At 30.5% G+C, this 14,289-nt stretch overlaps 1 protein-coding gene across 1 annotated transcript; it reads left to right on the top strand.

Moving 5' to 3' along the window:
* Nucleotides 1–4,754: 4,754 nt before the first annotated feature.
* LOC129308469 (L-ascorbate oxidase-like) lies at nt 4,755–7,140 on the top strand. Its single transcript, XM_054949577.1, has 5 exons — nt 4,755–5,054; nt 5,133–5,225; nt 5,351–5,557; nt 5,640–5,828; nt 5,911–7,140. The coding sequence occupies exons 1-5, from the start codon at nt 4,758–4,760 to the stop codon at nt 6,874–6,876; spliced, it is 1,752 nt and encodes a 583-aa protein (XP_054805552.1). The 5' UTR covers nt 4,755–4,757; the 3' UTR covers nt 6,877–7,140.
* The last annotated feature ends 7,149 nt before the right edge of the window (nt 7,141–14,289 follow it).

The following is a 14,289-nucleotide window of genomic DNA, read 5'->3' on the forward strand; positions in this document are numbered from 1 at the left end:
AATTGAATTTGAATGTGTGCATGTATAGAGACTCATGATAAATGGGTAGTTATTTTAAGAACCAACTATACTACATCTTTTATACAAATGGAGGATTTAAAAGTATGGGTGGAAATATTATTTATGAGGGTGGTGTTATACTTGGAAGATGGATAACTAAAGGGGTGACGTACGAAGGAGTTAGAAGTATTGTAGCAAATGATCTATGGCCTGAATCTTCCATGTATACTACATCTTCCATGTAACTTGGGAATCAACTATACTGCATTTTTCATGTATAGGGGGTACTTAAAAGTGTGGGTGAAAATATTATTTATGAGGATGGTGTTCTACTTGAAAGATGGATAACTAAAGGGGTGACATATGAAGGAGTTATAAAAGTATTGTAACAAATGATATATGGCCTAAACGTAAGGATTTTTTCCTGAAGTACGAAGTCATCCCAGCTAAAGATACATTATTAGATCTTGTGGATGATGTTAGAGTAAATAAACTAATTGAGGAGAATGAAACTAATGGTCATGTATATCTTGCACAAACATCATAGTTGGAGTTCCAAGAAAATTAAGTTGTCAATTTTAATGAAGTTGTTGATTTCCCTTCTAGTTGACATATACTAAGTTGTTAATTTTCTTTGTTACTTGTTAATATAGCATAATGGAGTTATTAGGACTTAAGGAGGGAGGTTCATTCAGTCCTCCCAATTTTAAGACAAGAAGCACTCCTTACCCTTACAAAGTACGGTAACTTGCATTTAAAGCTTGCAAAAATCCTTCAATATAAAAAGCTTAAATGAACAAAGTTTGTCTATACTGATCTCTTAGATGAATGTTTTAAAGTGGAAGGATTTGATTATGTTGGCTAGGAAGACATTTTCTCATGGAGATGTGTTTAAAGATGTGTTATTCAAATATAGGTAACTCATAACTTTTCATATGTCTTTAGGAAGAACTATAGGAATAGGATAACTGTAACGTGTGAGGTAGAGAATTGTTGAAAAATCTCAACAAATTAGGTGAGTAAGGAAAATTCATGGTTACATATAATGAGCTAGAACATCTGCATACTACACAAGACAACCTTGTTTCCCACATAATAAGATGTAAACTGACTTCTAGAATTATAGTAAATAAGTTGAGGTCCAACATTAACAAGCCACCTAATGAGACATGAAAAGACTTGGAAAGAGATTATAGGACGAGGCTCAACTCTTAACAAGCCCATAAGGCAAAACAAAGGGTATTGGCAAGCTTCCATGGTATTCCAAAATATTCTTATATGATAGGCCCTTAAATATGTGAAAGGTTGCGACAAATCGATCCAACTACAGTGGCCAAATAAGTTGCTTCATTTGACAATAAATTTGAGCAACTATTCATTAGAAGTTGTATACATGGGTTTTTAGAAGGTGCTTAACCTATTATTTATGTAGATATATGCTATTTGAGTGGACCATACATAGGGACTCTGTTAGAAGCCCAAGCCTATGATATAAACAATTAGTTGTTCCTTCTTGTCTATACGATTGTTAGTGGCAAAACTCTTAATAATTGAACATGGTTTTTGCACAACTTAAAAGAGATAATAAGTAGTACAGTTTTAACAATTGTGTCTGATAGACTTTCATCTATAATAGGTGCAATTAGAGTTATATTTGAAAGGGAGCAACATGCATATTATTATTGGCATATGAAGGAAAACTTTAGTAATGAGTTTCTGAAATTGACTAGGGGAAAGAGAAAGGTGATAAGATTAGCAACGTAAATAGCGTTGAAGTTGCTAGATGTAGTTGCTTATGCAAGATGTCCTAATGAGTTTGATACGACTATAGAAATTGAATTCCAATTGTGGCTATTGTCTTAAAGTGCTCGCTTTAGAACTGGTTTAGGCTTGCAAAATCCTATATGAGCTTCTTTTCTCAAAATTGACTATATCATTAACCCGGTGCTTTGTCCACTCTTTCATTGCTTTTGTATCAGAAAATTCATCCCCTTCAAGCAAGGGAAATTTTGGCAAAAAAGAAACGATACACACAAACAATTCAAATAATCCAAATAAACAAGTGTAGTGAGAGGATCCACAACTAAACATTGGGGAGCAAACAAGTCTTCATACATATCACTAACAAGTACACACAACCACTAATGTTTCTTGTGCCCTTTGGATCACTTGTCTTTAACAATTATTGGTACTTTTGTATTTCTTTGCTCAGCTTATCCAACACAAGAGTTACCGAATCAAATTTATCCCAAATGTTTCTAATGAACTCTAATATTTCTACCATCTTATTGCTTAGCAATAGATTAGCAATAGAATAAAGCAGAGTACCAAGCGTATAAAGTATGAATAAAGCCTCAAATTCCTCCCTTACACTTCCATACATTATCTTCTCCTTTATTAAATTATAATTCTCATGAAAGTTCTTCCTCGACATGCTCTCTTTTTGTCCCCCCTTATGTGCTACCTTAACTTGCTCACCTTCATAGGGTAACCTTGATAAGTTGTTCATGCCTACATGCTTTATTTGCATCTTAGTGTCAACTTCTTAGTGGGGGGTCAAAAGCAAGTATGATCTTCTTAAACATGCCATGTGGTATGCTCTTGCAAGTTATGTCTTGTAAGTGGCCAAAACCAATATGTCATCAACCATTTTCTTTAACGAAGCATCTACTTTTACATATTTAGCAATCTCTGTAAACTTTATAAGTGAACACTGAGTGGTAAAGGTGCCAAATACTTCTTTGTCTCTAGCCTAGATGCCAAATACTTATTCCTCCATACTTCCCTCTTCTCATTTGTCAACTTCTTCCATTCTTCAGCTGCCTCATTCAAATGTCCCCTTTCCTTTTCTACTTTCATGAAACCTCAGTACATATAGATGCCACCTTATAATACCTTTCTTACTATTCTTTGCCCTATAAAAAAAATTAAGTTTTTAGAAGATAGCAACCATTTTGTTCCACAAAAAATTTCATCATGAACAACCTAAGTAGGCTAATTAATCACTATTATTTGAGTAACGAACAACTTAGGTGGGGTTATTTACAACTCCTATTTCTTCATGATGATTCAATCACTTGTTAATTTACATACCTAAACTTGTTCATTTGATCACATTTCTTGTTTATTTCTCTAACCTAACTTGTTCATCTCCCTAACCACACTTGCTCACAATTACTATTTAGGTAATGAACAACTCAAGTAGGGTACTTAACAACTACTATTCAGGCAATGAATAACATGACTCAACTAATTCCAACTTCGTTGATTTAGAAATCAAGACATTAACTTTCACTATTTTTCTCAATTTGAGATAAGGATTTCACTAATGACTATTACAATCAAGAGACAATTAAACTTACATTGTCATGCTTCTATTAGATCTTGCAACTACCCATAGTTCTTCTTCTGTCAAATGCTCAATGAAACCATCTTCTACGTCCAAGTTTAGGGAAAAACAACCTTGACCAAAAAAAGCTACGAGGTCAGAGGCAGCTAGTGGCTGACCTAGTGGTGACTTATTCAATAGAGATTCTTAGATAAGAAGACAGGCAATAGAGGTTTCACTCATAAACTTTGTGAACTTCACTAAGTGCCTTGTCTTCTACATGCTCGCAAGACCTATTTGCAAGACATTTTTTTTTCTTTGTGGACAATTTTCTCACAATTTCAAATCAAAGTCCTAACCTTCTAGTGAGATATTAGAATTTTTAAGGTCTTCTTTTTCATTATCTACGGTCAGGAGGTCCTTAATGAAATTTTTCCAAAAATTAATCATTTTGTCACATAGTTTTAATTTAATTATAATTCAATTTTGACTTATTATAAGTCAATTTTTATAATTTATCTCGATTGCATCTCAATCTCTAACTTTGAACTTGGTGCAACTTATTCTCTATAATTTTAACCATTTAAAATATTGATCTTTATATTTTAGAAAATAAAATTGTAAAGATTAAAATTATTTATAATCTTTTTCCATAAAAAAATTATTTATAATCTCTATAAAGATTAAAAGTATAAATAATTTAAAATATTAGTCCTAAATTTTAAAATAATTTTAATTTTTATAATTTTATTATTAAAATATAATATCAATATTTTAAATAATTAAAATTATATAAATTGAATTGTTTTGAATTAAATTTTATAGATTAAATTGCAACTGAGTTACAAGTCAAAATTTATGCATGAGTTATAATTGAATCGTTTTAAAAGGTGTAGGCACGAAATTCCTAGTCAGTGTGCGTAAAAGTTTAGTCATCAGATCAAGTCGTCAAAATGTGTGGAAAATTAAAGATATAAGATTGTATGACGAATTATTCTTCCAAACTAATTGCCTAATTTGTTTGACTGTTCTCCGAGCTTTATTATATACATGAGTGACAGGGAAAATGATAGTTAGGTTTTAAAATTTTAAATTAATGATATTAAAGTTTGTAATAAATTTTTTTAAACATAAATTGTAAATATAATTTTCAAATTTAGAAATTTTAATTGTATATAAAACATTTAAATTTTAAATATAATTCTCACATTGAAATTTAAATATTTTTTCTGTAATTAAAATTTTTCAATTTACATTTGTTTAAATTGATATTGTTACTTATTCTTGAAAAAATTATCAAAAATCTAAACGTCATTAATTCAAAGTTTGAAGATATCTCCTTATCAATGCTTGAAATGATATGTAGCCATTCAGCTTGACCATACATATCATTTTACTTGGCCCTGCGCTAGTATACTTTGTTTTGGCCATGCTTGAGCTTCCTTTAAGCTTAAGCGGAACCAGAATGGTGCCAAAACTTGTGGTTCTGTATTTGTTCCTCTGTTTGGCTAATATAAGCTTATGCGAGGCCAGAATCAGACATTACAAATGGGATGTGAAGTATGAGTACAAGTCTCCTGATTGCTTTAAGAAGCTTGTTATCACCATTAATGGCAGAACTCCTGGACCCACCATCCTCGCTCAGGAAGGTGATACTATCATTGTTCAACTTAACAACAGTTTGTTCACAGAAAACCTTGCCATTCACTGGCACGGGATTCATCAGGTAACGCTTTTGATACGGTTTAAATCATATTTTCTTCATATTAACTTCTCTTTAATTACGTAGTTCTGTACATGGCAGCATGGAACTCCTTGGTTCGATGGTACAGAAGGGGTGACTCAGTGTCCTATACTGCCTGGAGACACATTCAAGTACCAGTTTGTTGTTGACAGAGTAAGTTGCAGGCGTCTGAAGTTCATTTCAATCTGAGCCATTAATTGATTTTTCTTCAATGAAAGAAAAATTGTTATATATATGTATGTATGTATGTATGTCTAGAGAGATTGTTTAATTTGCAGCCTGGGACGTATCTGTACCATGCACACTACGGAATGCAAAGAGAAGCTGGATTGTATGGAATGATCCGAGTGTCACCTCGTGATCCTGAACCCTTTACTTATGACTATGAACAAAGCATTATTCTTAATGATTGGTATCACCGAAGTACCAACGAACAAGCCACGGGATTGTCGTCAAAAACTTTTGTCTGGGTGGGAGATCCTCAGGTACATCACTCAGCTTTTCACTACCTGAAACTGGTTCATTTCAAAATCTACCGATTCAGATTTTACTTTTTGTTCTCTGCAGTCACTTTTGATCCAAGGAAAAGGAAGATTCGACTGCTCTAAACTCACAGCTCCAAGCTTAGACGCTGGACTCTGCAACTTATCAAACCCAGAATGTTCTACCTATGTACAGACAGTGATCCCTGGAAAAACTTATCGCCTCAGAGTTGCTAGCTTGACTGCTTTATCAGCACTCAGTTTTCAGATTGAGGTCATTTTTTTGGTTAGGTTCTCATAATTGCCTAGCTATGCGTCTTCAAATATCGGCCTTTTGACTGGTTTCTTACATGCAGGGCCACAACATGACTGTAGTGGAAGCGGATGGCCACTACGTTGAGCCTTTTGTCGTTCAAAACCTGTTCTTGTATTCTGGAGAGACATACTCTGTTCTTGTGAAAGCAGATCGAGACCGTTCCAGGAATTACTGGATCACTTCCAATGTTGTTAGCAGAAACAGAACCACCCCACCTGGTCTGGGCATTTTCAATTACTATCCCAACCATCCACGGCGGTCCCCTCCGTCAACTCCGCCGTCTCCCCCGGCTTGGGATGACGTTGAACCCCGGTTGGCTCAAAGCCTCGCCATTAAAGCTCGCTCAGGCAGCGTAATCCAACCACCGCCAACCTCAGATAGAGTCATAGTGTTGCTCAACACGCAGAATACAATAGATGGTTATCGACGTTGGTCGGTGAACAATGTGTCGCTCACTCTTCCTCGCACCCCTTTCCTCGTTGCCCTCAAACACAACATCACCGACGCTTTCGATCAGACCCCACCTCCTGATGGCTACGATTCTCTTGGATATGACATCTTCAAAGTGGCTAACAACACGAACGCCACTTCTAACAATGGGATTTACAGGCTAAAGTTCAACACGACGGTTGATATTGTACTTCAGAATGCCAACACCATGAATAAAAATAACAGTGAGACGCATCCATGGCATCTTCACGGGCACGACTTTTGGGTTCTGGGGTATGGGAAGGGTAAGTTTGATGTAAACAGAGACCCAAAGAAATACAATTTGGTGAATCCGATAATGAAGAACACGGTGGCAGTGCATCCGTATGGATGGACAGCTTTGAGGTTTAGGACGGAGAATCCAGGAGTGTGGACATTTCATTGCCATATAGAAGCTCATTTCTATATGGGGATGGGTGTGATTTTTGAAGAAGGAATTGAGAGGGTGGGAAAGCTGCCTTCTTCCATCATGGGCTGTGGTAGAACCAGAGGCTTTCGCAGTAATAATACTCCTTGATAGATTCTACTTCATGTTGAAGGACGCACCAGCTAATTTAGACTAATTGTAAACAATGAGTTGTCTTAGCAGTAGCCGTGAAATTTGGCATTGACATATTTGTATTTGTGCATGCGATTATGTACATCTCTCCTCCCTATCAAAAAAAGGGTTTCTTTTTTTAGGGCTAACTTTTTTTTTTTTTTAATAAGGAAACTATATTAAACTAGTTTAGGAGAGGAGAGGAGAGGATTGGAGATAAAATGGGGAGAGCAGGCAACCACTCCTTTTTCCCTCTCTTCTTCTTGTTACTTTAATTTAATATTTTATAATATCTTTCAGTTATGTAATCATTTTTTGTTCCGGTTTAATATTTTATGATATCATCATCATCTTAAATAAAAATACATAATTAAATTTGAACTGTTAAAAATTGATTTGAACAATTTAAAATTGTAAACTATTATTAAAATATTTTATAGAGTGATTTTTTTAAAAATTAATTATAGTTTTAAATTGTTCATATATAAATTTAACAATTTAAATTTATTTTTATATATAATAAAGAGTGCTAGAGAGTAAAGAAGTTGAGTAATGAGAGGAAATTAAAGTGAGGGAGATAGAGTGACATATGTTTGATTTTTAATTATTATTTAATAAAAATATATTTGAGGGATTTAACTCTTTATTTGATTTGGTAAAAGTCCATTTCAAATATAGTTTGAATATGTTTTTGAGTGTTACTCAAACAAACACGAAGAATGATGGAGTTGGCTTCCCTCCACTAAGGAAGCCTTCTCTGTCTCTCCACTAAGGTAGGAAAAAATCTAGACATTTTAAATTTAATATTTTTTATTTTTATTTTTAATTTATGTTTTTAAAATAAAAATGTATAAAATTTGTAAATTTTTTTAATAAATATACTTATCAATTTGATAGTTCAAATTTAATATGAATAGTCTAAATTTAATATTAAAATTTTTTAATAAATTTATTGCTCTGTTTAGAAAATATCCACACGGTCCAAAATATATGTAAAAAGCCAATTTAAATTTTTAATATTCAATTTGCACCATCTATATTAAATTTAAATTGTTAAATTGATAAGTATATTTATTAACTTTTTTTATAATTTTTATATATTTTTATTTAAAAAATATAAATTAAAAATATTCAATCTCAACGATTTAGATTTTCTTCTGCGTAGAGAAGGCATTCCAAGAATGATAGAGAGTGTGGTTATACTATAATTTGTGTACCGTTAAGTCCCTCTCGTCAATCTTCAAATTCCAACACTTCAAACAAAGCAGGTGGAATAATAATAGGGCGGGTGATAATGGAAAAGAGAAACCTAAAGGGACAAAAGAGTCGGCAATTTTGACTTTTTTCTTTATGAAGTGTCATTTGTCCAATCTCGACATTAAGTTTTAAGAAAAATTACAATCATATAAAAAATTAATTATTATAAAATTTATTAACAATTAAATTAAATTATATTAATAATTAATTGTATTGTCAATATAATTTAATTTAGTTATTAATAAATTTTATAGTAATTAATTTTTTAGTGTAGGTCTTTAATGTAATTTTTTTTAAGTTTTATCCATAAAACTAAAGGTTCATATCAAGAAAAAAAATATGCAACGATTTCTTTGGTTAGAAATATTTTGGATAGCATCTAAATTGATAGATTTAAATTTAAAATTTACATATTTAAAATTATGTTTAGATAGTGTAAGAAATTTTAAAGATTGATAAGAGATTATAGTTGAAAACTTGAAATTCAAAGCAGAAAAAAAAAATAAGAGTGACAAGGTTACATTTATTTTTTAAATAAAGAGAAATAAAGGACGAGAGATGAGACGAAAAATGAGAGTATTAAAAGCATTAACAATAAAACCATGAAAAAAATGATAAGAGTAACTAAAATTGGAAATAATTATTATGTAGAGAGAATTTAAAATTATAAAAAGGTTATAATAAAAATATAGATTTTGAATTGAATCAAATCTTAATATATTTTTGTATCTAAATTAAAGATTTAATTCAAATTTAAATTTAAATTCTCATATGTTCAAAAGCAGCCTTAATAAATTTTTCCTCCTTTCTCACCCAATCCTCTTTTTTATTATTATTATTATTATTATTATTATTATTATTATTATTTTCATAACATTCTTACCTAATCCCCTCTTTCAAGGAATTTGGTTTGGCCTAAAAAAAATGAAGAACTTGGCCAAAATTTTGTTTGAATTTTTCAAATATTTCTCATCCCCTCCTCTCTATAAATATCTTCCCTCTTGTTAAAATGTTCTTATTAAACCAAACACGACATCATCGACGTAAATGTTCATGTGATTCCCTTTTTGTTGGAGCTTTGGAGAACAAATGTTACTGAAGTTATTTGAAAAAATAAAAAAAAGTCCAAACTCACATGCATAATTTTAATTTTAAAATTTCTCCTCTCACTAAGAAAATACATTTTTTTTCCTACGCAGCTTATTTTTCTGCTTTTTTTATTTCCCCTATTTTTATTTAAAAATTTAATTTTAAATCATTCAATAATTACTATAAAAAATTAGGTTCAAAAAGAATTTTTCTAACTACTGTGCCTCAGGTAGTCTATGGTTTTCTCAAAATATTTTATTCTACAACTTTTACAAAGACTTAAGAAAATAATATAAAAAATATGACATATTATTTTAGTTTAAAAAACATAATTTTAGGCCCCTATACTTTGGTCGTGTTTTGTTGTTGGTCCCTATACTTTTATTTTTTAATATTTTAAGTCCCTATACAAATAAAGTGTAGGAATTTTGAAGAGACCTAAAATATTGAAAAAAATAAAGTGTAAGAACTTAAAATACTTAAAAAAAGTATAGGGACTTATAGCAAAATATAAGTAAAATATAAGGACTTAAAATTATATTTTCTCTTTTAGTTTTTAAGAAATAATAATGGAGTTAGCATTTCAAGTCTTAAAAGAGGAGATGACTATTTGATCCCTAGTAAGAAGATAAATTAAAGAGAATTCCCTTGTCACAAAGTCATCATATGTGTGTGTTAATTTTTCATTTTTTTTAACAAAATTTTTAGAGATTTATTGCATTTTTTTTCCCACTTTTATAAGTCAGTTCTTCAAATTTTATTAAACTTTTGCTTCACCAGTTTTTATATCAGAACGTTTTGCAAGGATTTCATTTTTGTGTGATGATTCATAACTTTTTTTACAACTAATCTTTTTTTTTTTTCCATGTTCTCCCCACATAAATAAGGACAATACACAATGATATCTTGGAAAGGTATTTGAGATTTTTCTAACATTAAAATCAGTTGGCCCAAAATAATGTTTGAAGAGTGTGAGTAATAAAATAAAAATTCATTAAAGTTTGAAGAGCTAGTGTGAAAAATAAAGCACATATGTATTGGCCATCAAACAACTGAATCATATAGGGGGTGAATTGTTATTAATATTTTACCAACATTTTTTTAAAAAAAATTGATATTTCCATTTCTATGATGATTTACAAGTGTTTCTCCAGACCTTGGGCGTTTGGAGTGAAACTTCGATATTTACAACTCATCATATATGCTTTTTGACATGTTCTTCCGAATTTCACAGGTCAGATTTGTCTATAACTCTTCCTCCTATCTCTACGATTTAATTTTTTAAATTTTACCACTATTACTTGTGAAGAGTAATATATATGTATATCTTTGTTAAGAGTATGACATCAGTAATTAACTAAAATATCATCATAAGAAAGTGTCAAAGTCAAAAATAAGAATTAAGAATAGTATGAGCAAGGTCCGCGTGCTTATATATTTCCAAGTTGTAATTAAGATCTTGATCTCTTCATATAGGTTGAGACAAAATAAAAAAACCAAAAAAAAAAAAAAGAAAGATACAAATTGTGCTCTATCTTTTATCTAAATTTTGCAACTTTACACCTTTTATATTGAATAAAAAATTTTCAAGCTCAATAGTTTATTAGATATAAAATAGTTTAATGATTTATATAATATATAAAGAATATATTTATATAAAAGATCATGTTAACCTGTTCAATATATTTTTTTAAAAACAAAAATCAATCTATTTATATTATTATAATTTTAATATTTTTATTAAATTATCCCACACCCTGCTTATGGGTATTGACTCTGCCACAAAATGTATAAATTATTGATCCCCATGAAACATTCAACGTTTCCAGATTATTGTATATATCGATTAAATATATATATATATATATATATATATTCTCGACAAGATAATGCCCAAAGCGTGTGATTCAAAGAATATAGTTGTCTTCAGGTCAAAAAGAAAAAGAAAAAGGAATATCGTTGTCTTTAAAATGGTTGAAAGAAAGAAAGAACGCTTGTCATGATAAAAAGAACCATATTTTATAAAAGTCTCAGCAATATTGATTCTACAATTTCTTGTCATTTGGCTTTTCAAGCTTTAACATCTAATCAAAAAGAAAAAACGCGTTTTCCCGTTTTTCCAAATCTCTTTCCTTTGTAATTTGCCCGAAAATTGTTTTTTATTTTTTTATAAATTAAAATTGTATTAAAAAATTAATTTTTAATAACATAAATTAACATTAAAATTAAAGTTATATTTTTATGTTTTAGATTTTTAAAATTCAAGTGGAGCTTTTGTAGATATAATTCATGTTATAACATCAAATCGAGCAAACAATCCAACAATTATTATATTTTGCATTATGGTCGGTTTATTATATTTGTTAACGAGATATCGTTGATATATCAATAATAAATTTTTTATAAATTTTTAAATTTTAAATGATAAATCTCTTATATATCAATATAAATTGGCCATACTCTCAAATTTTTAAAAATTTAATTCATAATTTCTAGGCACAATAATTTTTTTTTCCTAGTAAGCCAATTTATCCAATTTCAATTGTAATCCTTTGTTTAAAAATATAAGATATTTTTTAATAGATTGAAAATTTAAAAAAATGTAAAGCTTTTTTAATGTTCTAAAATGTAATTAATGTACTTTTTTAAAAAAAATATTCATTATAAATAAAGCATGTCACCACTCAAACACACACAAATCATTTAACCCTCACTTTACTTTCACAAAAAAGGAAGTAATTCCATAAGTGTGGCACTAGTCCAACTAATAGCAACCAATCATTAAACATTCAATTAAATGTATCCTATTATTCATTTGCACGAGTGATTTGGTCACACATTACAATCTCAACAAGAGATACACTATCTAGACCAAATTATCATAATAACAGGTTACACAAATCATGCAAGTACAATCTAAAAGAATAATATATTCTTAGTTGGCAATGTAATCAAGTATGTATATTCATTTAAACATTGTATAACTAAAATCCAAGGGAATTTACAAAGCAATATGGCTAGGCTACTCTTTGACTTGACTAGCTTTTCCTTTGCCTTTAGCCACATTATTGTAATATCCTCCTCCTTTTAATCCCATAATTAAATTCAAGTTCCAAATAATTAAGAAATGGGATTATAATAATCTTTAAAATATAAAATTCTCATTAGTTAATAAAATGGGGACCCTAAGTTTATAAAACTAAAAATCATTTTCAAGTCTTATATTCAGACAAATCAAAATTCACAATTACGCGGAAGCAAAGGATCATTACATAAGGGAGTGTATTTGTTCAAGGATTTGAAATAAGAGAAATTTTGAAAAATTTGAGGCACGCACCGCTACTCATTGAACATGCGCTGCAGCTTATGACACCATGTGCTGCGGCACAATTGCACAAATTTTGATGGTAAATTCTACTGTCAATTTTGATAGCATTAGGGCCAACTTTCGATGCACCCCAAATCTCAGTCCAACATCCGAATGATGCTAACTAAGTGTCTATAAAAAGTTCTTTCTATACTCTAATTAATGACATTAGTTTCATACGTAATTTTTTTAAAAAAAATTAGACACCCTTTTTAAAACTTACACTTTTACAACTAATTTCACAACTTCAAGTGTCCAAACTAAATACCAAGGACCAATAGTCACCCACACTAATATGGCCATATACAAATCATCAAAACTAACTCATGCAATACACCATAACACAAAGAATATTTTCAAATCAAATTTCCACTACTCCATCCCTTAAACTCAAAAACATAAAAGGGGGAGTTTACCACAATTTTTATCAATTCTCTCAGATCATCACATAATATTTTCTACTTCTTACTTGTATTAGTATTTTGGCTCTATCACCATAACACATAATCATCAATTCCCTCTTTAGATCCTAAAATACCCTTACAATTTATATTTCACATAATGCAAGTAAGTAATAAAAGAGAAATCCTAGTTGGCAATTGAAATTGTCATACACCTAAGTTTACTCAATATAAGGAGGCCTACTACAAGGGATCACAATCCTAAGTCTTTGAGTGTTTTCCTTTATCCACACCTCTTGAGCTATTCCTTGTAATATTAAAGATGATGAAGTGAGTACAACTACTCAATAATCAAGATTCGACTAACCCATATTAATACATGTTCATTAGTTTAAATGCAAGTGGCAGTCAATATTCATACTTTAACCCATGTGAAACAATTGAAATTAGATAGTCGCAATTCCGCTTGCATAATAGCATTTACTTGGAAAAAAATGCTTTTTAGCACTTTTAAAATAAAAAGAGTTGGTTACAAAAATCATTGACAAACATATTGGAAAAAATTAAGACTCAACTTAAAATGTCATCATTATGGACTCAATATAGATAACAAGTGCCTTTACTCATTATATGCATAATCACACTTTCCTTATATCCTCCTTATTACTCTGACACAAAATTGTGAGCTATAACTTAATGGGATAATCTATATTTCTTGACTTCACTAGCCTAAATACGTGTGAGGGGATTACCCAGTTAAGGCGCACTTGACTCACTTATGGATCATGATTTTTCCCATTTCTCACAGTATGGGGTGTCATACACCCTAGACTAGCTTCCTCGTTGGACTGACAGATAGTTAGCTAGATTCGAGTCTCTCATTAAACTAGTGGGACAGTCCCTCTTGAACAAGTAGGATAATATGGATAGAATCAATCCAGAAAAACCATCACACGGATGGGCCTTACCACGTGGATTTTATCATCTACTCCATTTTCTAGGTGAACTTTCGCCTCTCAAGATCATGCCATGCACCTTCATGCCATAACTCATACATATACAGTTCATAGAACTTTACATATCAATTTTCGTTAAACTTGATCATTACACAATTATTGAACTTTTCAATCACATTTCATGAGACTTCAAAACAAATAAATTGTTAAACTCTAACTTTATAATCATTATATTTCACACTTTCAAAATCATTGAACTCTATTATTTTAAAACATCGTTGAACTTCCTTAACAAAGATTCATGTTACTTCTCAATTTGCAA

Source organism: Prosopis cineraria, unplaced genomic scaffold (genome assembly GCF_029017545.1).
Source record: "Prosopis cineraria cultivar Desert tree isolate PC_DT_omini unplaced genomic scaffold, ASM2901754v1 PC4, whole genome shotgun sequence".
Classification (NCBI taxonomy): Eukaryota; Viridiplantae; Streptophyta; class Magnoliopsida; order Fabales; family Fabaceae; genus Prosopis; species Prosopis cineraria.